The 27,268-nt window shown below is 37.3% G+C and overlaps 1 protein-coding gene across 9 annotated transcripts; it reads left to right on the top strand.

Annotated features, from left to right (window-relative positions):
• The first annotated feature begins 5,086 nt into the window (after positions 1–5,086).
• On the top strand, positions 5,087–27,086 carry LOC148875833 (Leucine-rich repeat (LRR) family protein). Of its 9 annotated transcripts, none has more exons than XR_016105278.1 (22): positions 5,358–5,635; positions 6,820–6,883; positions 7,006–7,142; positions 7,531–7,617; positions 8,378–8,453; positions 9,434–9,508; positions 9,626–9,695; positions 9,800–9,877; positions 10,046–10,106; positions 10,205–10,283; positions 20,127–20,217; positions 21,120–21,180; positions 21,267–21,334; positions 21,517–21,590; positions 21,894–22,031; positions 23,330–23,434; positions 23,855–23,979; positions 24,062–24,158; positions 25,020–25,130; positions 25,576–25,650; positions 25,971–26,026; positions 26,785–27,086. XR_016105278.1 is itself a non-coding variant. In XM_088965474.1 (21 exons), exons 1-21 carry the CDS (start codon positions 5,571–5,573, stop codon positions 26,858–26,860), a joined length of 1,758 nt encoding a protein of 585 aa, XP_088821600.1. In that variant the 5' UTR covers positions 5,087–5,570; the 3' UTR covers positions 26,861–27,086. The 9 variants fall into 9 exon arrangements, 2 of the variants coding, with proteins under 2 accessions (XP_088821600.1, XP_088821599.1); XR_016105276.1 differs by lacking the exon at positions 25,020–25,130 and adding an exon at positions 24,431–24,533; XR_016105275.1 differs by lacking the exon at positions 25,020–25,130 and adding an exon at positions 24,431–24,533 and having other exon boundaries at positions 20,127–20,222; positions 21,089–21,180.
• Positions 27,087–27,268: the final 182 nt, after the last annotated feature.

Here is a 27,268-nt window from a genome sequence, read left to right as displayed (position 1 = left end):
TTTGTCCCTACAGGTGGGATCAATGTCATGGTCGATGGGAAGCATTCCTTAGCCTGATTGCATACTTAAAAAATTACAAGTAGCCGCCTTTCCGAATGAGCATTAGCAATTCGCTGCCTCAATGTCTATGGGCAGGATTTATCCATTCTGAAAAAGCTGTCCATGGATTCCGAAAGTTTGATATCTATGATTTGATCATGAATCGGTTTATGTTAGAAGTTGCATCTGAACAAATGTGCAGATTTAATCCCATCTCATCTGATTAAAAATAGAAAAAGAATTATATAAATTTTATAATTGATAAATTTAATATTTTATATTTATATACATTTTTATAGATGTTTAAATTAAAAATAATTATTTTTATTTTTTATTTTTTTGTCATTTTAAACACAATAACTATGATATGGGTTAAATTCAAATCCAGTTTATATATCAAACTTTGGATGAGATTAAGATCCAAAAAATTTAATAATTGGATTGGATGCAGATGTAGTTGGTTCTGCTCAAAATCCCTTTACAACCCTAATTCTGAATTACTAGGAATTTCACAAAATCGATTTAGGGGTATTCATGTATGGTTTTGGTTTTCAAAAATCAAAACAAAAGCAACTGTTAAATCAGCTTGTGCTCAACTTCATTGATAAATGCATACTTCTCTTAAGGCTATTGTCATATGAATCCATGTTCATATTGGAGAGTTCATTTCACTACCTGGGCTGAATCAACTGAATCAAACACTTAATCTCCTTCTTATAATTAAAAGACCACACCTAGGTTTTTTGCATTCATTAACCAACATAAGGCTATGTTTGGTTACAGAGCAAATTTATTTGCACTAGTATAAAAACATGGGAGTGCAAATGTAAAAAATGCAAATTCTTGTTTAATTTTATTTTGGATTTTACTTTATTCTGCTTAATGTCTTAATATACTTCATTTGTATTGCAATCAAACAAAATAAATTAAAATTTGAAATAAAATAGGTCAGAATTTATTTGTATTGCAACCAAACACAGCCTAAGGAATTTTGAATTGACTATGAAGTATGAACTTAAGGCTGTGTTTGGTTGCAATGCAAATAAATTTGCAATGATGCAAAACCATGGCAGTGCAAATGATTTGAGTGCAAATTCTGACCTGTTTTTGTTTCAAATTTCAGCTTTTTTTTTTTTTGTGTGTATGTGTGTGTGTGTGTGTGGATTGCATTAAAAATGAAGTAAATTAAGACATGATGCAGAATAAAGTAAAATCCAAAACAAAATTAAATAAGAATTTGCATTTTTTACATTTACACTCCTATGCATTTGTACTTATTTGCACTACAACCAAATACAATATAAAGCTCAGTTTGGAAGGAGTACAAATACAAGTATATACAAAATGTAAGGTTTTGCATTTCACATATTTATATTTATACTCTTTGTACTGTACATATTTGTATTTGTACTTAGGCTCAGTTTGGAAGGAGTATAAATATAAATTTGTTGAATGCAAAACTTTATATTTTGTATTATTTTATATGTATTTATACAGTACATATTTGTATATTTGTATTTTCACTCCTTCCAAACTGAGCCTAACTGACTGATAAATAACAAATTAACAAGCAGGAACCATGGTTTGGATGCTCATGGTTTTGGTTCATGTCGAGTCTCGGTTCTACTGTAGATGGTGAACCTGTGAAATGAATCACAATGATGCCAGTGGGCTGTAGCTCAGGCCAGGACAAGGTCAGCCCAATGGAATTCCATTGATCCATAAGGAGCCCATCGAGTCATTCTACCTAAGCCGCCCAACCTGCTTAAAATTTCGTGGTTAGTTAGGGAACAACACAAATTCGTATACATACATCCAAAGAACTTTGAACCAATTTATTTAGACCTGACCCTGCGCTACCGTACATTGACTTTACTAAAATCTGTTCAAAATAATTGAATATTTTGTTGTTTTTTCTTGTTATTTAGGTTGTTTAATGTTTATATATAATATGAAAATCTTATAAACTCCAATAATTTAAATTATTCTTATTAATTTCATTAAATGTGAGTTGTGGACCCGCCCTGCCTTGCCCTCAAATGTAAGGGGTAGAGTTTTGCATTTTCATATGCAAGGTGAGTTTGGATTGTGAAAATCCAACCATTGTAAATTTTAGATAGAGTACATATTAGGAGGTTTGTGCCTTGTGGAGGGGTCTGAAATTTATGCCATCCCCTCACCTGTTTGGTTTTCAGTTGGAATCGGAATGGTCTATTTCTCTCATCTACTTGGTTTGGACAGGAATCATAATTAGTTGTAATGAGATTTTCATTCCGATAAGGGTGGACGGAATGGCCATTCCCTCAAATAGGGAAATGTCATTCTGCCACAAATAGGACTCGAATTGCAATTTTGCTCAATCAAACAGTTGAACCATCACAATTTCAATTATAGACCATTATTACTGCAAACCAAATAGGTGTTTGGCGTCAATGTTGTTTCCTCATAAAACAACACCACATTAATACCACACAAGAAATCCGTTTTTTAGGAAATTGTATACTGTCCACTTAGTCATTTTTCCCGTTTTTTCATAACATGCATTGGAAATTGGAAAAGGTGTAGTATGAGAAAATATCATTTTTGGTATTTTCCCACTTTTTCTGTTGTTACTAGTAGGGATGTCAATGGGTCGGGTTAATTGGTAAACCCGGCTTGACCTGACCCTATAGGGTTAGGGTCAATATATTTGGCTTTATGGTTGGTTTAGGATTTTGATTATTCAATCCAAGTTGGGTTCGGGTGTGGTTTGAGTTTTGGCTGGCCCGCCCTGTTTGGTCATGGTACCATGCATATATACAAAGTATTATTGTAACTTTTTGACTTCTAACTCCATAGGTTTAAAGTTTAAGATTTATTTACATGGTGGTTTTGATTTTTTTTCTTTATTTAAATGGGGAAAGTGACATCTTAGATTCCATAAAACAAATTCTTAAATTAAATTAATGGATTTTAGGTCTTCAAAACATGTTAAAAAAATACAATTGAAATGCTACAAGTAAGGTCAGGTCAGTATTGGATGAAACGTTATAGGGTCAGGTCGGATTCGGGTTGAGACAAACCCGACATGGCATTAAAAAGGGCCTATGCGGTAATATACCAAAAAAAAATGATATATATACACTAGCAGGGACCTGTGTGGTGCACGGGGAAATTTGAAAGATTTAATAATTTTATTTTTTATTTAATGTTGATTTATAAAAATAATTATTGTTAATTGAATATGAACAAACATTTTTTAATAAATTTAGTTTTATTAATAATTTATAGTAATTTTAATAATTTTTATTCTTTTTATTATTTTTAAATGAAAATTTTGATTAACTTTAAATAAATAAAAATAATTATAAAAACTAACATTTTTATTAATTTCACTAATAATTAACAATTATATAGAAATGACAACGGGGGTGGGTTCAGGGTAGGGTACCCTATCCCTTTCCCTGCCCCATAGTCAAGACACTTTACCCCATCCCTGCCCCGTCCCTAGTGTCAAGCGGGCTCAAGACAAGGTAACCACTACTCAATGTCGAGTGAGTTTAGGGGCAAGGCACCCCACTCCTCATCAAGGATGGACAATCCTCGAATTTCCCTGCCCCATCCCCAGTATTGGGCGGGTTCAAGTTGAGGTGTAAATTGGGTTGTTGTGGGTCGGCACGACACGACCCGCATGTGGCCCGCACAAAGTGCAAGTCGTGACATGCTGGCCCACGTGGAGTTCCGGGCCATGCCTCCCTCCTCTAGGATAATTTGGGGGGTTGGTTTGGCACGGTCTGCAGCCCGAGCCCACACGGGCCCGTGCTGTGCCATGGGTTGGGCTGGGCCTTGGGCCAGGCCATGCCGCACACCAAGCCAAGCTCAAGACAAGACACCCGCTCCCCGTCCAAGGTTTTTAAAACTGGACCGGATAGGGAACCATTTTGGGGTCGAACGGTTCGACTATTCGGTCCGAACGGATGACCTGCTTTGACAAAAAAAAAATAGAAAAACAAAAAAAGGACAAAAACTGTTGTCCAGGTTGACAGTTCGACTGCCCAGGTTAGCAGTTCGCTAACCAAATAAATAGTTTTTGGACAAAAAGCGGTTTTGAGGTGAAATGGTGTCCGATTTCCAAATTTTTCGGTCTAACCATCTAGCTTGATCTAGTTTTGAAAATACTGTCCCTGTCAACCCAATATTCAATTTGATGATAGAAATGATCAAAATGATATATTGAGTATCAACCACATGGTAAATTTCTATTATTGTTAATTGAAAGATTTAATAAATTTCCATTCAGTCGGACCTCAATCCCCCTCCCCGACCCCAACCTTGATCGGGGATTCCTATTAATCCTCATCCTCGCCCTCGCCCTGCCAAAACAATCCCCATCCCTAGCCCCATTGGGTCGGGGAAGTCAGGTTCCCATCGGGAAAGGGAAAATTGTCATCCCTAAAAGTGTATTCTAATAAATGACCCTAATAGAAACAAATAAGAGTATACAATTGTTTTGTATTTTTAACTTTTTAAATAATTATTCATATTTTATTTACATGGTGGTTTTGATTTTTTTTTTCTTTATTTGAATGGGAAAAGTAACATATTAGATTCTATAAAACAATTTCTTAAATTAAATTAATGAATTTTAGATCTTCAAAACATGCTAAAAAATACAATTGAAATGCAGGGTCAATATTCGATTAAACGTTATAGGGTCGGGTCGAATCGGGTTCGGGTTGAGAAAATCCGACGTGGCATTAAAAACGGCCTATGCGGCAATATGCCAAAAAACACGAATATATATATATATATATATAAGAAATCGACATCAGCACGTCTCTTGGCATTGGTTGCAAACACCGCCCAAATGAACCATGTTATGATCCATATTCGACAGTTTTGAGTCGGACTTTGGAATGGATTCGGATAATCTAACCCTCTGAATCATGCATAGCAATTAGCAAACATGGAAGCTTTAAATTTAAATAGCAATTATAATGCGTGCACCAATAGATAAGTCGTGAACTCGTGAAGTTCAAGCAAAAATCTGCAGAGCGTAACGGGCAACAAATGAGTGTTTTTTGTTTGTTAATCATGCTCAGACCGTCGGCGGTCGGACGGTCGTGGCCATGGAACCTCAAAACAAAGTTCCGAAAAGAAAGAAATTGGGGCAATAATGATTATTGATATAATGATAATATCGGTCGTCTACACCACAGTCTCCTGTTGATATATCCGTCCAGTCAATCATGATCGTCTATTTTGTTCACCCTTGGAGATCCTTTATCTAAAAGCGGGACCCGCAAGACATTCAACAATGGCCATGGACAACCGAGTGCAAGTAGACCTTACACACATGAAGATTTCTCTATCTCCTCACCACTTTTAAGCGGGAAGCGATCTGACAACTAACGCGAACGGCGTACCTAATACTGTCAATAATTCCTATCCCCCCGCCATGGATCTCTTAATCTGAAGGCTCGAGATGGGGAAAAGTGGAGAAACAAAGAAAAACTGAAAAAGGAAAATAAAAAAAGAAATATCTGTAGAGTATGGATCGGATGCTGAAAGCTGCAAGATCTTCAGGTTCTCTTAATCTATCAAATCGCTCGCTCAGGTGAGTCCTTTTTTCAATGGAAATTCTGTAATGTTTTCCAAAATTTTCTCATTTCCATGATTCCATCAGAGACCTCTGCGCAAAATTTCCTTATTTCTTCCTTTTTTTTTTCTTCTTTTGGAGTCAGTTATTTATTTATTTGTTTGGAGTCAGAGTTAGTTGACTGAAGATTGGACTATTCAGTGGAAGAAAAATGACATTTTGTGTGTTTAAGTTGCCATCACAGAGTTTAATTGTTGGTGGAACATACATCACACAACATGTTTCTGATTTGTTGTTTTGTGTAATTTTACATTGAAGCACATATTCAGCGGGAAACCAGGACCTCAGTTATTTTTATCGTTATTATTATATTTTTTTGGTAACGACCTAAGTTGGATTTGTGTTATTTGCATTTCTCAATGCTCAACCAAGACTAGGCCAAGCCCAATGCAATTCACGGATTAAAACATAATGTTATCTCCTAACTGAACCTCATAAAACAGTGGACCTCGTTACTATTGGATCTCAAATAACTATCAAGAATGTAGTTTTCTTTGGACTAATTCCAGAAGTATTTTCAGCAAGAACAGTTCACCACTTAATCTAGGTAAAAGCTATTCAAAATTGGTCAATATCGTTAATGCATTCATTCATTTGTGTTTTTGCCAAATTGACACAATTTATATGATAAATTTATTTTCCACGGTTCTTTATTGATCATGAAGGCGCCATCACTATCTCAACAATAGTATCATCTTGGGCTGACGAGTGTGAGAGTGCGGGTTTGAGTCTTGACCGTCTGAGAACAGGCACTTTGTGCCAAAAATTCTGGAGTTAGGTCTGTATCCAGTCCACTCCTTCCATGTCCCTGGATAGCTGAGAACAGCAGTTGTTAATGGCCCTTTTATATAAATCATCTTCAGCACCCATTAGAAGTAATCTGTTACAAGTTGAAGTGGCTAGAAGGGCTAGGGCAGACCAAAAGGGGACCAAAAAGGGCATTGCACTGAACAGATTGGAATGGTGAAACAGGATTCATGTAGCTGACCCCATATAGTTGGGATAAGGATTAGATGATGGTTATTATTAGCATCTCCAGAGTGTTAAATCTCTTTTCCTTTTAAATTAGTTGTGGTTCATCAGAAGGAAGCACTATTTACTATTATTGGCTTTTCATCTTGTTGTTTCCTTATTTGCTTCAGGGAGGTTCCTGATGAGGTTTATCAAATTCTAGATGCAGTAAGGGAAGATGAAAAGTGGTGGGAGGTACTCTTCGTTGTTATTTTGTTTTTTCATTAACAGTCTCTGTGGAGTGCAATTTTCTTTCTTATATACAATAAAGCTTCATTGGATACTGGCCAATGAAAATGTTATTCTCTTGTTTTTAGGCTGCTGAGATGCAAAAGCTGATCTTGGCCCACAACAATATTGAAGTATTGAAAGAAGATGTAAAAAATTTATCCATGTTATCTGTCTTAAATATCAGTCACAACAGGCTTTCTCACCTTCCAGCTGCCATAGGAGAGTATGTGGTCTAAACCTCCTTGGATATTATCTTGTATGATTACTGTTTCTAATACTATTTAATGGGCATGCTGATAAAAAAGTACTATTGAATGTGCATTTTGGAGATGTGTAGAATGATCATCTCGGTTCAATTTTTCTTAGCATTTAGAGTCATGGTCTAAAATGAAGTCATTATTGTAATGTTAATAAAACTGAGAACAAGTTCTTATGCCGAATCCTCATTGACGTCATTTTTATTTTTATTAGTAATTCATTTCTATTTTTATTAACTCATCCCTGTAATGAAACCATTCATATGATGCATTCCCACAGTTCTTTCAAATGGTCAATTGGTAATTTCATTTGTTGAAATCTGATTTTTTTTTTTTTTAAATTATCTATGACAGTCTTCCCATGCTGAAGTCACTAGATGTATCATTTAATTCAATACTCTGTATTCCTGAAGAAATTGGTTCAGCAACTGCTCTTGTCAAGTAAGTAATCTTTCTTGTTCTTTATGTCTTTGAATCATTTAAGTGTGTATACATTGATGGCCATGTGTGGGGATACCTTATTTTATCTTTCTTTTTCCCTCTGCCTCTGTATAATATATAGATGTTCAATGAGTCACAACTTAGAAGCACTTCTTATTTGTACATAACTTTGTTTGCATGGAGAAACACTAAATTTTACAACATAGTATTTAGACAGAGATGTGTAATGAAGAAGAATAAGTTAGAAAATGGGATATAATGATATCTTACCTGATTGAAAATCTGAAACGTGAATGGAAGCTCTAAAACTAACTTTTGATGTTAATAGCTGGACCATTTTGTACTTTAAATAGATTGATGGATATCAGGTATGAACTTGTGATTCTATTAGTAACTCTATGGTGTACATGTATCTGCTGTCATTTTCTGTTAATCAAAGCATGCGCTGTAACAGAAGGAAAAAAAGGGAATATATGCAGACAAGTGTTTATGTATGCATGTGTATGTTAACTGTTTGCCTATACCTCAATTCTCAAGTGTGTGTTACTGCATGCTTTGTACGAGCAAAATTGTCATTTTTAGTGTGCATGGATCCTCCTGAATACAATGTTTCCAGGAGATATCATTATGCCTTTAAGTAGGAATTTTCTTTAGTGTGACTTTTGCTGCCGATCTTTGCACTTTGCTTCCTTACGTTACTGTGTTTTAGTCATTTTCTTCTATATTTGACTGTGTTTGGTTTTCCATTGAGATGATTCAGACTTGATTGTTCAAACAATTTACTTAAAGACCTCCCAAACTCCCTTGGAAGCTGCTTGGATTTGTCAGAACTTAAGGTAAATATATTTTGAACCCTCTGGAAGCAGTATACTTTGTTAACTATAATTTTCTAATATTAAAAGTTATAACCATAATACCAGTGTGTCTGAATTCATTACTAATAAAAAAGCGTGTCAATGCATATGCACATGCACAAAATAAGATGTGTCAATTGGGGAAGCTCTGTAGACAGCTCTATGCCTATCCAAACTGTCCATGAGATAGGGGACCATTTGGATTAGCAATGTATTTTTTCCTGTTTTTCATATCAGGGCACTCCTCCTTGGATCTGAGTTCTGCCCAAGAGATGATATCTGTTCAGATTTTAAACTCTTAATTTAAAAAATGTCCACAGAGAAGGGCTTATTTTTGAGACGCGGCAAGGTTTTTGGTTTTTTTAGGAATGATTTCCTCATTACAAAGGGTGAGCCGATGAAGATAGGATTATGTGAGATTCTTTTGGTCCCCAAACAACTTGCCATGTGGAAGATTCTTGGATGCTAGATTTTTTTCTAAAGTACCTGAAATGACCTGTCCCCCTTCATGTACATGTCATACTTTGAAATAATGATTTGATTAACAGCCTTCCATGATGTATGGCATTATGTGATAGATTGATAAGTATGATCACATAACTATGCGGAATTTGAGCTTAGAAAATCTTTTGGGAGTAAAAACTAAGCTGAATTTCAGCCTAGTGATTACACCCAGTCATCCATGATGTATGCCATTATGTGATGGATTGATATGTATGATCACCTAACTAGGCTGAATTTCAGTTTAGAAAATCTTTTGGGAGTAATCACTGGGTGGGGCTTCCACACCTCTGCATGTGCTACAAAGACTATGACTATCAATAGATGGTTATTTATGATCTATGGTGTGCTAATATCATGTTAAACTTTTAAAGGCCAATTGTTATCATGGGATTTAATGCTTATTCTTGAGAATCTTCCATGTTCTAGGATGTTTAACTGTATTTTATCTTGTTCTGCAGGCATCCAACAATAGTATAACCAGATTGCCAGAAGATTTAGTGAACTGCTCAAAATTGATGAAACTGGACATGGAGGTGCCCAGTGTTACATTTAAAAAGTTGATTTGATATTTTTATTTTTACATCATAGTAATAATTATTGCTGCTTTTTATGGGGCTTCAAGTGTTTCATGGATCTTCTATTTACTTCAGGGAAACATGCTAGCAGCAATACCTGAGAATCTTCTCTCATCATGGACCATTCTTTCAGAATTGAATGCTTGTAAGTTTCCATTAGTCGTGCTGTTATCTGTATGAGGAATGAACAAATTCATTCTTGGACCTTCTTTTTGGGAATCATGAAGTTGTAGTTTCCTGTAATTTCAGCAAAAAATTTGCTTACCAGTATCCCAGAGAGTATTGGAACCCTTTCACGACTTATCCGCCTTGACTTTCATCAGAATAGTAAGTGAATCTAGTCACTCACTTTATAGATTTCATGAAGATTATGCTATTTATTTATTGTCTAGCATGAGATGAAATTTCTGTAGATTTCCATGTTGTGGTTCCTTTTGGATTTATTGCTCTTTAAGATGTGCCAACACATTTTTGTATTTATGCGATTTTGCACAGGAATTTCATCAATTCCGTCATCAATCATGGGTTGCTGTTCCCTCAAAGAGTTTTATATGGGGTTGTTTTTAATGCCACTATCCATTACAATACCTTGGAGGGGTATTTTGTCATTCATAGTTTCATACTTTTTTTTTCTTTTGTCATCTGAAATTTCAGAAACAATATACTGTCTTCATTACCAGCTGAGATAGGGGCACTTTCCCTCTTAGGAACATTGGATCTTCACTCCAATCAGGTATTGCAAATTCTCCGTGTTTGTCTTTAAGTTTTCTTCTTTTCTTTGGAGAGACAATACATAGTATGCAAATAAAGTGATATTAAAAGTTAAAATTCAACGTTTCTATCCTTGAATTGAATTTTGAGAGTATTAAAGGTGTTCCTCATGCCCGTGGAAATTAAATCCTGTCCTTTACCTTAATGTGTAATTTATTTTGATATAAATCATCCTCTTTTAGGAGGGGCTAGGCACACAACTCTATTACAAATGGGTGCCATCACAAAAGTTCTGGAATTCCCCAGAGGCCTGTGGGTATAGTGATTTTTTCTTGAAATGATATAATAAAAGTACAACAGGAAATTGGGAGGAGTCCCAGCTGGGCCATCCCCTAAGTTACAAATACAATCAAAGGTCCCATACACTCTTGGACTGCAATAGCAGCTACATTGGTTGATAATGGAATTCTTTTCATGGCCAAGGCCTAAGACCCAAGCCTCCCAACTACCTGCTGAATTAGCTCCTCCCTGCTATGCTTGTTGGTAAATATTCTCCTATTTCTCTTACTCCAAATTGTCCATACTATACCACCAGGGATCATCTCCCATAAAGCTTTGCCTTTCTTGCTGAGATCAAAGAGTGGCCAGGCCCGCAACAGGTCCATTAGAGACCGAGGCATTGTCCAGTTCAGATCTGCTGCTTTGATGAAGAGCAACCATACCTCCCTGACTGCATGGTGATGCATGGATAAGTGATTAGAACTTTCCATGTTTTGCCTGCAAAATGCACAGGTCTGGTCTTGGATTTGAATGCCTCTTCTAGGCAGGCTGTCCTTGGTTAAACACTTGCCAAGAGATGCAGACCACAGCAGGAAATCAATTTTTAGATGGAACAGATGGTCCCCACACCATTTTACTAGGGTAGGGTAGGGATGGCAAATTTCCCTGTAAAATCGGGGCCTGCCCTGCCCCACCCTGAATGGGGTGGGTTTTCCCTGAACTTAAACAGGGATGGGCTGGGGACGGGAAAAATATTTTTGCCCTAAATCGGGGATGGGGCAGGGACGGGGTTTGATATAATTCCCGCCCCAAATCCAATGGTAAATTAGTAAAATATCCCTAGATTTAAGATTAAATTTTAAAATATATCTAAATTTCCCCAAATTCTTAAAATCCTAGGATCCCATAATTCCATTTCTAAAGTACCCCCAAATTGTCATAACCCAATTCCTAAAATACTCCCAAATTCTCATAATCCTATTTGTAAAATATCCACAAAATAGATTAATTTTAGGTGATTGCCTTGGGGCGAGGAAAATTTGGGGATTCTCCGTCCCCAATGGGGAGTGCGTGCCCCGCCCCGCCACTGGGGATAGGGTGGGGGTGAACCCGCTCCATTGCCATTCCTAGGGTAGGGAAAGTCTTTGGGAGTTCTTTGGTTCCTTGCACAGGAATTTATTGAGAAAATACCATTATCTTCCCATCTCCGGATGCAACTGAAAATTGATTACCGAAAATATAAAAAAAGGAAGGGCATCTCAGTGCATGAGAATCTCGCCAATGCGGGGTCTGGGGAGGGATAGATGTACACAACCTTACCCTTGCACATATAGAGAGGTTGTTCCAAATAAAAAGAAAAGGAAATGGAAGGAATTTGGACCAAACAGTGGGTTTGCATGCATTAACCATTATGCATGGTGTAGATGGCATAATTAAAAAAGAGGCCATTACCCAATGCTAGTCCCAGGTATTTGGGATCTTGGGAGGGGTGGGTTGGATATGGACCTAACCTCCAACATTCTTAGCGCAAAGTGGCCACTTTCAGATTTGAACCCTTGGTCACACTTGCCAGTCCGAGATTTTACTATTGCACCAAGCAATGACATGATTAAATGAATAAAATATTAAGGAAAAGGGAATTTCTAAAACTTTAGAGTAGATTTAAGGCTTAGTTATGGAGCTTCAAGCCTAGAAGATGTTGGGCACCTAACTTCATAGGGAAATAGAAGTTAGTCTAGGGTTTGTAGAGAGAAGAAAAGAAGAGGAGAAAGAAGAAGAGAGAAGAGGAGAAAGACTATCAAATGAGGTGTGTGTTACTATTCACACCCTTAAACTTGTTATTTATGTTTTGAGGGAAAATTACAAGAAGGCCCTCACTTGGGCACCTAAATAGAAAAGATAATGAAAAGACCAAAAACTCCCTACCCAAACATTCTCAACAGCCCCCTCAAGCTGAGCATATATGTTAACCATGCCCAGCTTGACAAGGTTCTTAACAAACTTTGGATGGCGAACACCTTCAGTGAGGCAATAAGCTAGTTGGTCATCTGACCTTACAAAAGGAAGGCAATCTCTCTGCTAACAATCCTTTTTCTAATAAATTGTTTGTTTACCTCAATATGTTTTGTATGGTCATCATGAACAGGATTTTGAGCAATGTTTATGGTTGCTTGATTGTCACAATATAGTCTCATTGGAGTATCAACTTGTATGCCCATCTCAGTCAACAAGGTCTTCAACTGAAGGGATGAGAGATCCATCATATGGATGGACGAAGCCTGCAGGAAGGTAGGGCGAAATTTCAAAAATTTCTCTCTCTCCCATCTAGGAATCACATTCCCTGTTTTAGAAAAATTGCATTTTTCAAGGATCAATCTTGAACCAAGAACCGAACTAGATCTGAACCAAAACAGTAGGAAAGGGATATACTTGATACGAAGATGCAATATCTCCCAACGAAGGTGTTCAAGCTCAAAGAAAGACACCAAAGACTGCTCCCACTGAAGATGACACAGTGAATGGTGGAGCAGAATCAGCAGGGTCCGTCCAACGAACCGAATTCTTCAGCAAGAATTCGATGGAGGCAGTGAGCACGACTTCTAATCAGCCTTTCTCCAAAGACTGATGTCAAGACACCTCTTGATCGCTCCTACAAAGAAAGGAGATCGAACTGGCAGTATGGCGGCAACTGGAGGAAATCGCAGGGAGAAGATGGCGCAGTCACATTGTTGCTGTCTTCTTCTCTCTTGGTGCTCTGAGATCTGATCTCTGAGAAGCTTGGGATGCTGAGGATGAACTGAATGGTTCGTCCCCTCCTTCTTTTATAGCCTTAAAGAGAGCTCCTAATCTCATTAGGAGTTTCCTAATCCAAATCTGTATTTGGATAAGGAGTTATCTTTAAGAGGTAAGGACAAGCCCTTATCTTATCTGCAGATTAGATCAACTCTCTCCTAATCTCATTAGGAGGTTTCTAGATTTGAATTCAGATCTAGACTCTCTGAGTGGATAGGGTAAGACCCTATCCTATCTGCTGATTTAATCCCAGATCCGCCCTCTTTATTTAACTAGTCAAACTAGGCCAGTTCGAAATGGACTTTAGGCCCAATAAGTCTAAGTGCTCAAATTTTTTCCAACCTGCTGCCCAGTTGGGCTTCTTTGTATGGCGTGGGACCCAAACATTGATCTACACATCAGCCACATGAGTTCGGCCCAGCCTCTGTTACAAGGCTTGGCCGAATTCACTGAAAGGACAGTGAACCCCCTGAAGCCCATCACGTGGACTCCTAATGAGCCCAACACTTACACTAAGTGGTCCCTGGGCCAAGCCACCTTATAAAAACCCAGGGACTGTGGGAAGATGCAAGATTAGCCCATCAGGTATTACCCTCAATGGTCTTACACTTAACCTCTCAGCCCTTAATGATTAAACACTGCCCGACAAGAGATGACCTCTCCCTCGGCTGCAAGGAACAGTATTGTACTCTACTCACATGGATCCCGGGAATTAAAATCTTTTGCAAACATTTTGAAACCATAATATATATTTTATATCCGTATATAAAATATATTTTGCAAACAAATTTCAACGATTGAAATCGGTTGCCGGCAGCCTTGGTTTCCATCAGAGAGAGTGCATCCCCGATCATTACCTTTGTCCGACAAAGGGTCTGATCCTGTCGCTATGATCACCCACTCAGATGAATTCTCGGACTGTCCCAACATACCCAGGTTTTGACCCCCGCTAAGGATCTCACTGATTGGCATATCAAAGATAGTCCAATCCGACACCTAGTGCAGTATCATAATCGAGTCTAGGGGTCAGGTGTAACTTTCCAGTTTTGCCCACTAATCACCAAGGTCCAGGGCAATACTGGAAATCTGGTCCGGTTAAGGGTTTCAGGTAAACCTGCACTGCATGTACCTCGGGTCTCACCCTGGCAGTTGAGATAGGCCACCCCAACACTTGGCGGCACATCAGTGTCAGCCTTAGCAGGATAAATCTCCCCAGACTTATCCAACGGCTGTGAACATTCTAAACTAACACGAGTCTCATTAAGTGTCCAGTTTAAGGGTATTACACAGAAACACCCCACAATAACATGAATCAAATATGTACTTTATTCATTTACAATAAATGTCATAAGTACATCAATCTGATTGGAGCTAAGGGCATACACTGTCTAACAGTCATCTGACCTTACAAAAGGAAGGCAATCTCTCTGCTAACAATCCTTTCTCTAATAAATTGTTTGTTTACCTCAATATGTTTTGTATGGTCATCATGAATAGGATTGTGAGCAATGTTTATAGTTGCTTGATTGTCACAATATAGTCTCATTGGAGTATCAACTTGTATGCCCATCTCAGTCAACAAGGTTTTCAACTAGAGTAGTTCGGACACTCCATGAGCCATTGCTCTGTATTTAGCCTTAGCATTAGAACGATGAGCAATTGATTGTTTCTTACTTCTCCATGAAACCACATTGCCTCCAACTAAGGCACAATAACTAGATGTAGATCTTCTATCATCAATGGACCCTATTCAGTCAGCATTTGTGTAAGTCTCAATCTTTAGGTGACCATGATTGGAGTACAACATTCCTTTACTAGGACAATCTTTTAGATAAGCTAAAATTCTATTAATTGCTTGCATGTGAGATGTTTTGGGTTCATTCATATATTGGCTAACCACTCCAACAACATAAGATTCAATAACAGGGGAATCAATATCAAGAGGATGAGGCATATCAATGGGAACAAGTGTACCTGGTTGATGATGAGGATTTGCCTCTGGAGAGTTTGATGATGTTGGTTGCATAGATTCAGGTTCCATGACTCTTGAACTCTGCTGGCTCTTGTGGCGGTGAAGAAAAACACGAAATGGAGGAGGATCGGGAAAATGAGGTAATTGAACCTGGGTGTGTTTCTCCTCAACCCTACTCTCCTCCTGAGGAGAAACTGAGAAAAAAAATTGACTCTCAAAGGACACATCCATGGAGACATAGTACTTGCGTGAAGTAGGACCATAGCATCGGTAGCCCTTTTGAGATAAAGGGTAACCAAGAGAAACCCAAGGAATGGCACGAGAATCGAGCTTACCGCGAGTAGGGGACAAGTCATGAGCAAATCAACGACACCCAAAGACACGCATTGAAATAAGGAACAAAGGATCCGTAGGAAACAACAGTTGATGTGGGGCCTTATACTCCAGTAATTGAGATGGTATACGGTTGATGATATATGCAACACACATAATGACATCCATCCAAAAGCGTTTCAGAACATGCATATGGAGTAATAAACCACGAGCCACTTCGAGAAGATGATGATTTTTTTTTTCTTTCAGCGATATTGTTTTGCTGGGGTGTCCTAGTATAAGAGCTCCAATGAAGAAATCCACACAAAGCAAAGAACTTTGTGAGATCACTATGGAAGTACTCCTTTGCGTTGTCCAATTGGAAAATATGAATCTCGGTTTGGAATTGAGTAAAAATCATGCGTTGAAAATCTTTCACAATCTTTGGCACTTCATCTCTAGATCACATAGGATAAACCCATGTATATCTAGAGTGTCATCAATCAAAGTAATGAAATACTTATATCCAGTCTCAGAAGGTAGAGTAACAAGGCCCTAAACATCAGAATAGACAATATGAAACAAACATTCAGATCTTTTATTTCTTAAAGGAAAAGAATTTTTACAATGTTTGTTCAATTGACATGTTTGACATTGTAACTCACTAATTGACAAAGACTTAAATAACTTTGGAACATAAGTTTTAATGACTCAAGAAAGATGACTAAGACGACTATGCCATAAGTAGGCGTAACTTTCACTAGATGAACTTAATTAAGGACTCTGTAGCCACAAGACCGGCTTTATGTTATGTGCCTTAGGAGAACTCACCCCTAAAAGCTAGCTGTTAGAGGGAGGGAGCCCAAACACATATACACCCCACAACAGCATCCCATACTACCGATGTGGGACCAATGGATCGTAACATTCCACCACGCTCCGCAGTCCCGATGCTCATGCAGGCTGGCTTTGCACTAGTCTCACCTTATCTCTCCCAGAGAGGAGGTTATATGCCTGAAATAAAGTTGATTTACCAGTCATGTGGTTTGAGGCTCCAGAGTCAATTATCCAGGGGGAGTCAGATGTATGAGATGACACATGGAAAGCAGTGGTAGTGTTACCTGATGTAGACGCAAAGGAGGTAGAAGGAGTAGGGTCAGAATCCATCTTGCGAAGTGTCCTACTATATAATTCCAAATGGTCATGAAAAGAGTTGATAATCTCTTCCTTGGGGTCAGAACCAGAGTGTCGCTCCTGAGGTACCATGGGACTAGTTTCTTGAGATGCCACATTTGCTGAGTTATATTTCTTCTGATTTTGCTAAGTTGGCTTCTCTAATCAGATGCTGATTTCTTACTCAATTCCTAATCCCATTTAGGCTTGCCATGGAGGTCCCAACATGTGTCTCTAGTGTGCCTAGACTTCTGACAACGAGTGCACCAAAGCTTGTCTTTGTCGTCCACTCTCTTATGTGAATTACCCTTCTTAAAAGAGTTTCTGACATTTGAATTTGTACCTCCTCGCACTGCTAGTGCAATCTGCTCCCGTTCTACACAATTCATCACACTTCTTCTACTCTCTTCAGATTGAACTAAGGCATAAACTTCCTGAATTGAAGGTAAGTTCTTACTTCCCAAGATTTGTACCCTAATAGACTCATATGTAGGATCCAGCCCCAAAAGAAAAGCAAATACTTGTTGGTGGGAGACAAGTGACTTATAGACCTTTGCATCTTCACACTTCCAATTCACATTTTGATAATGATCTAGTTCCTTCTAGATTGATGTCAGCTTTGAGTAGTACACTAAGAGACTTCTCTCCCCCTGCTTGCAAGTGGATGATTCAACTTGCGGTTGGTAAATCTTTGCATGATGCCTTTGCTCCGAATAAGTAGATTTTGCTTGTTTCCATATTTCACAAGTTGTTTCAGCCCACATAAACATCTTCCTTACTTGTGGCAGCATGGAAATCAAGAGCCATGGCATCACCATACTATTTTCTTGGTTCCTCTTGTCATGTTCAACACTTCCAATCTTTGGTTCCTTCACTTTACCATTAACATGCCCTATTTGCCCCTAGCAATAATGTAGCATTTAATTCCCCTAGACCATTCAAGGTAGTTTAATCCATCAAGGGGAATTATAGCCATTGGGGAAACTCATATCCATTACCCCACTCATTCCGTTTTGACCTCCTGAAACCCCAAAAGTTGCAGAATTCTCAGAGGACATGATTCAAAACACTATTCAGTTTCAACACACACCTTAAGATCCCTCTTGACACCCAAAAAAAGTCCTAGAAACACACCAGAGATGCAGTCCACATGCACACACTCCAGTCTGGACACAATCTGAACACAGACCAGCTCCAATTCTCCAAAATTTTTCAGGTTGATTTCAGCACTGCACAGGTTTAACAGTCATAGTCCACCAATTTCCAGATCACCTGAACACACCAACTACCAGGAGAGATCATAAAACTGTGTAGTCACACCAAAAACAGGGTAAAACAGGTCATTTGTAACCTACAGGTATCCCCTTCTCAGGTACAGGATCACACGATCTACAGAAAAGAGGTCTGAACCTCACATTTCCTCTGACAGCATTCAGCAGTCTTGTTTCATAAGGTTTTTCTTGGTACACGACCAAGAGAAAAGAAAAGAAAAGGTAAAATAAACTTGTACCTGTCGTAGGTCAACTTCTCTGATCTCAGTTTGGAGAAGACAGCAAGATAAAGAAGAAAGAACTTGTTCGATTTGCTCTCAAACCCATTAGAACCGTTCTAATACCATATTAGCAGAGAAAAAAAAAGGAGAAATAAGGAAGAAGAAGAGAAGAGAGAGGAGAGAAAGGAGAAGAGAAGAGGAAGTGTTTGGAGAGTTCTAATCTGTCTGGCGGCGCCAGCTTATGTTATTATATATAGGGCGACCATAATTAAAAGGGAAAAGACCCTTATGCCTCTGCTGTAGTTAAAGTACATAAAAAGAGATAAAAAAGCTATTTTAACCAGACCAAACTGACCCTAACTAAGCAGAATACAAACATAAATGTAAAGTAAACATTCCAACAGGAATTATCCTGTTCCCACTTTGCAAATTTTAGGTCCTCAGGTTTTGGCTTCACCTCATTTCCTGTAATGAATCCTGTTTTACCTCTCCCTGTGATGGTAGATTTAGCAGATTGTGACCACTCCAAAAGGTTGGTTCCATCATGTTTAACAGTGGTTATCATACCACCGGAAATATCTGCATAGCCTAGGAGTACATTAGGACTCATCTGTACATCTTTTGATGATTCCATACTTTATCAAAACATTTTCCCACCAACCAAACCAAAGCTAAAGGACCCAGGAAAATAGGTCACCAGTCACTACACGGTTAAGGGATACAAAGAGGCCAAAACTAGGTTGGCAGCAATATAGAGGGAGAAGAAAATTTCCCAAAAAATCTATAGGACTTAGAAAATTACAGGACCACTTTCTGTCATCCTCAAAAAGTAAAGCAACCCAATGTGTCTAAGTTTTGCAGAAAAAAACTCCATTAAACATGTTGTATAAGGCTTGGCATCTGATCTGGAATTTCTGAAAATTTTTCCTTGAAAAATCCACAAAAAATCACAGAAGCATCAAATAGCTGTGAGAACCATACCAAAAAGTCAGCAGCGGTGGTCTGATGTCAGCAGTTCATCCTACAGGAGAAAACCAGAGGAAAGAGTCCTCCCAAGAGCCTCTACTTGCTCTAATACCAAGAAGTCAGTCTAGGGTTTGTAGAGAGAAGAAAAGAAGAAGAGGAGGAGGAGAAAGGAGAAGAGAGAAGAGGAGAGAGACTGTCAAATGAGGTCTGTGTTACTGTTCACACCATCAAATCTGTCATTTATATTTTGAGGGAAAATTAAGAACGCCCTCACTTGGGTTCCTAAATACAAAAGATAATGAAAAGACAAAATACTCTTTGCCCAAACATTCTCAACAGAAACACCAGAATGTAGATCAGGAATAAAGTGCACAGAGTGATCAAGATAGAAGCAATAAATAAACCAGAAATAAATCATACCTGCTTCTTGAAGATGATCTAAACATTTCTTGGGTCCTCTAATTTTGTAGATCTTCTCCCTCATTTTTGTTTTCTAAGATGTAATATCTTGGGCTTCATGTTAAGTGAAGTTCAGAATGTACACAAGGTTAAACTAAGATACCCTATTTTCAACAATGCAAAACTGAAAGTCTATTGCATTAGAGACATGATGGTAAAATGTTAGAAAGCAATACTGTGCCAGATACATAGAGCATATATATATATATTTTTTCTTACATAACTATTCTCCACACTCTTACAAGAATCTTTTCTTTGCATATCAAATGTAAATTGCTACAAGTCTAAGACATTGTCTTTTCTCTTCTTAAGGCTCATGGTTATCTTTTTCATAATTCACTCCTTAACTTTAGTGGCAGTACTAGTCTGGAAAAGGATCAACTGATATATAGCTATTAAGTGTTTTGTAATTCCTGCAGTTGAAAGAGTATCCTGTGGAGGCATGCAAATTGCGTTTGTCAGTCCTGGATTTGTCAAATAATGCATTATCTGGACTGCCACCTCAGATTGGTAAGGTTAGCATACCTTGACCATCAATTTGGGTTATACCTGTTTTTTTTTTTTTTGGTTTATTCCCACCCCTAATCCCTCTCTTACTGTCTATGCTCCCTCTATATCTGTGTGTTCCTGATAATGAAAATCAGCATTGTATCAGAAGAGAATACCTCCTTCCAATTAATAGTTTTTTCTCATTGTGACATAATGCTGCTTTTACATTATCTAGGTAGAAAGCACCCCTTTCCCTGCATTTTCTGCATATGTTGGATACATGCTTTGGGATGTTTAACACCATTGTAAATCTCACATTCTTTCTTTCATTCTGAAGTTTCTTTTACTAATAAAAAAATTACAAGGGTGAAATCTAGTACTAAAAGATACTTGGACAGTACTTCATCCGTACACTAATATCACTAAATGCCTTTTACAATTGCTCTTTCCTTTCATGAAGTGGCAGGAGATATTAGATCTTACTGGCATTGCATCCTTCCATTTATCCTTAGGAGGAACATTTTAACCAAGCCAAGATTGAGTATAAATTCAATCAGGGAGGAGAAAAGAATGCTCACCATCTGAAAGATATGATAGGAATACCAGTTCTTATCAATTAGATACTTGTTTTGCATTTCATGCAATATAATAGCTTATTAGCCATGCAGTGTCCTTACTTTTAATAATTTTCTCTGTTGGATGGGAAATGTCTGTCCATAGTAATTGATGCTTGTATGTAAATACATCTTCATGGAATACCAAGAATACGTAGAAATATATCTTTTCTGCATTTTTTGCTTATGTAATATGAATCCATATCACAATGGTCATTTTAATCTATGATCTGTTACACTTCCTCATAAATGTCTTGTTATGACTATTTGTGAATTAGATGCTGCTTTCCAATAATGATAATGTTGTAGGCACAATGACGACCCTCAGAAAACTTCTTCTCACTGGCAACCCCTTGCGAACCCTTCGCAGGTTTGAAGAAATGGTTGGTCATTTACCCAAGTTCAAAGCTTGCTTAGGCTTGCTACTGTATCTAATTGTAGTTTATTTTCTCCCAGCTCATTGGTGTCTGGACCTACACCCACTTTACTGAAGTATCTTAGAACCAGACTCCCTGATGCTGAAGGTATGTTGATTGCAACCATATTCATTCTATTATATTATAATTTTTCTCTTAACCATTTCTTTATCTAGTAATCTTTCTAGATGTTTTGTTGTGGTTAATGTTCGCTATCATGTTTTCATATGCTTTTTTTTTCTTTATTATGACGTTGACCGAAAGTAATAGAAATTGGGTTCCTCATGTAGGGCCTGAATCTGCAACTTCTCCTATGAAAGAAGATCAAATTGCCATTGCAACTCGAGAAGCTCTCTCTTCAAAGGTTTTATTTTTCGTAGTATATTTGTAGTGAGTGTTGATCTGAGATCCTCTTTAGGATGTATACAGTAGACATGTCTATCACTAGCCTAGCAGTTGATGTTGTTGTTCAAGTCTGGATCCCCTATGGAGAGTTCCCTACTGAAATTTGATATTCTAGCTCTTAATCTTTGCATGCATATTGGGTGACTGCTGCTTATAGACCTTTATGGTTGGTCAGTGGGAAGTCTAGATTTTGCCTGTTGCTTACTTTCTTTACCTATGCTTATCTGAGTTATTTGACTTCTTATTATGTTTACCCTCTCAGGAACTTTCTTTAGGTGGCTTGGCCCTGACTGCTATACCTTCAGCAGTATGGGAATCAGGTGAAATTTTGAAAGTTGATCTTTCTAGGAACTCTATTCAGGAGATTCCAAATGAGTTGTCATTGTGTACTTCCCTCGAGGTAATTTTAGATATTGCAACCCTTTTTGATACAAAAATTTGGTTTGGAAAAGATGACCAACATTGAAGTGTGAATATTCTGATTGGTTGTGGTTTACTGCATTGAGTGGTGATTGTGGCAGAGAGTGGTTTATTTGATATGTTCCTCATTTAACCAGAATACTGAAGAGAAAGATTGTTTCTTTTCTGACAAGTCTTTTTGTTAAATAATGCAACCATCATTTGCAATTACAAAATGCAAAGCTTTTAAAGTATTATATATGGTGATTTACTGCTTATGTAATGCATATTCTTGTTGGTTCTGTCTATTCAATGGATCATCTTTTCAGCAGTCGCTGAATGGGAAGCTTTCTGATGAATGTATTGACTATTTGAAAGTAGGGATGCTTATCAGCATTACTTTTGAACAATGTTGCATGGACTCTATCTCCCAAGCGGATGCATCTGTCTTGGATACACATTGGGTACTGACACTCCAATGGATTCGTGATAACACTCAGATTTAACATTTTCCTTTGTCTACTTGCTTATTCAGATAATATGCATGATGGATATCATTTTTTTCGTGAAGTATAAACCATTATCAAGTAACAAAGATGAAATTCTAGACATTTTTTATAGGTATATAAGTTAGAATTTGAAAAAAAAATACTGTTTTAACAGTTTATACTTTCTATTCAAGTCCTTGTTTTATTTTTTTTCATCTTACTCCTGCACAGATTAGATTGAGATTCCCATGTCTTTTTCCATGCAACACTGCTTTTGGACACTGTGTTCCAAGAGTGCTGAGACACATCTGTCAGTTGGGACTTGGGATAAATGAGCAGTTATACTAGTAACAAAAGACTAGTTTGCACTTGTTATATCGGGGCTTTTCTTTTATGGGAACATTTTCTTTTTTATATTTGTAGGTCAAGCTTTTGGGAAAATTTTCAAAAGAACTTTCAATTCTGATCTCTTTTTTGTTCTAATAAAATTGGAAAAAGGATTTTGAAATGGTAGGCAAATATATCAAAAACATATATTTGGTAAAAATACTCTCTCCTCAATGACCTGCTTTTGTTGTTTCCTGTTCTTTCTATATACATATGGTTTGTCTAGACCCTTTTGGTTCAATTCAGTAGAACTATTAGAAACCTGAAAACAAATCTGAAATTGTCTTATATCCTGGACTATGGCCAAACAAAGTTAACTGGACAATTATCTGAGTTGGTCTGGGAGCTTTTATGAGTTAGTGATTATTTTCAATATGTTGAGGATTCTTATTAATTTCATCTCATCTCTTATCCAAATATACAGGTTCTGATTTTGACGAACAACAAGATAAAAGAATGGCCTGGTGCAGTTATACAATCACTTTCTAATCTATCGTGTCTGAAGTTGAACAATAATCTTCTGCAGCAAGTATATTGCATTTGATTTTAGATTTCTTCTGTTATTTATAAACTAGAAAGATGCAGTAGCAACTCTGGGGAGAATTAGTTATGGCCACAACTTGCCTTTCATCATTCTTCAATGATAAACTTGTCAAGAAGGAAAATGTCTCTGCTCAACAAGTTCATCTGAAACCAATCCAAATTGAATTCGACATTCGACTGAGTTAAACACTAGCACATTTAATCTCTTATCTTTCAGCTTGTAAATGCATGGAGAAAAACCTCAGGAAACTTAGAACTCAAGTAGTTGGAAAAATCTTTTCTGGAAGACTGGAACCCATGGAATTTGGTTATTACTTAAAATGAAGAAAAAATGCAAGTCAAATCAGAATTTCTTGATCTTTTTCTTATAATTTCTACCTTGTTCTCCGTTTATCTATACTTACAGATTCCATCAGATGGATTTCGAGACCTCTCAAAGCTCAAGATTCTAGATTTGAGTGGTAATGCAGCTTCGTTCAAAGAACACCCATCACTTTCTAGCTTGCGACAATTGCAGGAGCTTTATCTGAGGTCTTTGTTAGCCAGAATTATTTTTGTTCTGTAATTTCTCTATGCCCGTGTTCCACTTTAACTTTTAATGTTTAACCTGAAGGCGGATGCAGTTACATGAAGTCCCATTAGATATAATGAGCTTAGAACAGCTACGGATTCTTGACTTGGGCCAAAATTCTCTTCAAACCATTCCTGAGGTGACGTTTCTTTTTTCAACTGAAAATGTTGTGGTAAATGTTCCAAAATTAGTTGAGCTTTACTTGATGATGCAAGGTGGCTTGCAGGCCCAACTGGGGTCTATATTCCAATTTAATTTCCAACTTGTCAGCTTTGGTCTGGTCCTAGCCTTTTCTGCAAAACCACCATGCTCTCGAAATCGCATCTTGAAGATAGTTAGCATGCAACCCACTTTTCTTTTGTTATCTCTTATTTTTAAGCTTTATTTGTTGAGATGGGAGCTTCATGTTAGGGGTTCTTTGTGAGGTTTCTACATCTATTGCACAAATTACAATTGAAAGGGATATGGTTCTGAGGCACTTGTTGGCTGAACTTTGTACTGCACATGTCAGGAGGTAGAAATTTGCAGTCTTTTCCCTTATTATTGTGATAGATACTGCAATCTGATTCAAATATCTATCCTTGCCATTTATCTGCTAAGCTAATCCATCTTGCTTGAGCCATTAGAAACAATGTTCAAAACTGCATCTTATTGACTAGAAATTCCACTAAATTAACACAATTTGGCTGTGTCCTGCTATTGAATCTATGAGACTGATACATTTAGGCTGTGCTTGGTTTGAAGGAAAAAGTAGGGAAAGGAAGGGAAAGGCAGGGAAACCTATCAAACCAAATATAGCCTTAGAGAAAATATTTTATCACTGCTGTTACCTTTTAACCCATGCCAAAAGACTGGCTTATCATAGGGTTGATATGGACAAGCATTGACATGGAACATGCCACTCGTAAATTTGGATAATCTAGTGAACAATTCCAGGTAGTTACCTATTGTGTTACTATTGTTAACATCTTGTAAGTAATGCAAATCCTTGTTCTTTTAGTCAATGTGAGGACTGTGCAGCATAGTTGAGATTCATCCAATTCTTACAAGCTTAGATGAGCCCACCAAACCAACCTTAAAGAAATCCCACATGTGGCCTAAGAACAAGATGGTATTCTTTACAAATGATCTTGCATTCTTTATTTTCCAAATTGAGACTATGATACCTGGATTCCTGCATATGCCTAGCATATTTGTGTTGGATATGATACTTATCGGAATTAGGATACAATACTGGATACTACATAGATATTTCTACTTATACTTTATAGCATTAACACTTCTTCAGTTTGTAAAGTGGCATGTTTTAACAAATTATACTATAAAAGAAAATTTGCACATGTTTAGAAATTCAATTAAATTTGGCAAGACAAGTCTTGAGCAATGACATTTATCTTTAAAGACTAGATACAAATGCATGATATAAGCACATTACGTGGAATACTCTGTGTCTGTCCAGGATTTTAGGAAGTGGAGAATTGTATCCTGTTTCTTGTATCCATGTCCATTGTCTGTATCCATAAGTATCTTATACCATTCTCACTATTGGCATGCAGGGATTCAAGAACCTTACTTCACTGGTGGAGCTTGACCTGTCTGACAACAATATTACGACACTTCCTCCTGAGTTGGTCTGAATAGTGTCTTTCTAGTTATATTTTGATTTTATTGTCTTTACTTCTTAGGTTCCATTTAATAACATATGATGATGCAAAATTCTGCTTTCTCAGATGATAATCTATTTTTTCTAAAATGAACGTGATATTCTTTTCAATGTTTGATGCAAGATTTTCCTGATCATTCATTTTTTACTCTGCTTTTTTTTAATCCATTACATACTCAGCTGTAAATATTTGTTTGCATCAAAAGAGATTTCGTGAACTAATATCATGGAGTGATACATAACGATCAACCAGTTTTCATTATTATAAGGTTGAGTGCTGCTTGGCAGGGTTTACTTGAAACCAGCCTACAGGCGTTGAGGCTTGATGGAAATCCACTGAGAAGGTATGCAACAAATCCTTTTTTTTATGCTCTATGTGCTAAGAGGAAGGTGCATAGACCTATAAATACACAAGGATTCCCTACACGATCCCAACTATTTCTTCCTTGTGGAGGAATACTGTGGCCAATCTAGACCACCCATCGGACGGGAGTCACTAGATTGGTCACATTTTCCATTCCATATATTGAATGTGTGCAGTTATGCTCAATGGATGATAGTCATCCATATATATAAGGTACAAAAGAACGTCTGTTTTGAACACATGGCAAGATATTTAGGGTTGGATCCTTTTCTATGAATAAAGGTTGGGAGAAGAAAAAAGAAGTTCCTTTTGAGCTTTGAACTAAGTGGCCATGTGGAGGATTTATAGGTTGCCTAGAGAACCTGTTTCCATATGTATATAATATATGTATGTGTTTTGAGTTTTCGGAGGTTAACCTGGTCAAGTTATTACCAAACTGATCAGATCTAATTGGATTTGGTGCCTCATGAGACATCCTAGCAAGGAGTTAAGTCTTTGTTTGTACTAGCCATTATAATGGCAGTATGACACTATAGTCATCTTATGCACCCTTTCAATTTAAAGTGACTGAATATTTAAAAGTTGAAAGTTAATGATGTAATAGCCTTTTTGTACGCCCCACAGTGTCATAACATTCCAAGATGTTGCATTCACCTGAAATGAACTCTTCAATAAAAAATGTGCTAATGACCTTCAATGTTAATTTGCATGCAAACTTACATGCTAAAACTTTTGCAGCATCCGACGGGCTATTTTGGATCGAGGAACCAAAGTTGTTTTGAAATATTTGAAGGACAAAATTCCAGAGCAGTAATGCAGTTTTAATCTTTCTCCATTGAGATTGAGAGGAGTGATTTTTCACATGGTTATGAAGGACATTGGTTGTGAAAAAAAAAGCTTGAGGATCTCTATTTAATAGGGTGAATGTTGAAGCAGTTGAGCAATTGATATGAAAAGTTGGAGAAGGATGAATCAAGTTAAGTGGGTTTGTTGTAATAATTTTGTACATATTTGCGTTTCTATTGCAACCAAATGTGGTCGTAGGAAATACAAAATAATACAAAATACAATGTTTTGCACTCTACATATTTGTATTTGTACCCCTTCCGAACTTATATCTTGTATCTTGTATTATTTTGTATGTATTTGCACTGTACGTATTTATATTTATACTCTTTCCAAATTGAGCCTTAGGCTTAGTTTGTGAAGAGTACAAATATAG

This window comes from Nelumbo lutea, chromosome 1 (genome assembly GCF_056320005.1).
Source record: "Nelumbo lutea isolate HS-2025 chromosome 1, American lotus-T2T, whole genome shotgun sequence".
Classification (NCBI taxonomy): domain Eukaryota; kingdom Viridiplantae; phylum Streptophyta; class Magnoliopsida; order Proteales; family Nelumbonaceae; genus Nelumbo; species Nelumbo lutea.
The sequence above is the reverse complement of the archived record's forward strand: the minus strand, read 5'-3'. Positions and strand labels throughout refer to the sequence as shown.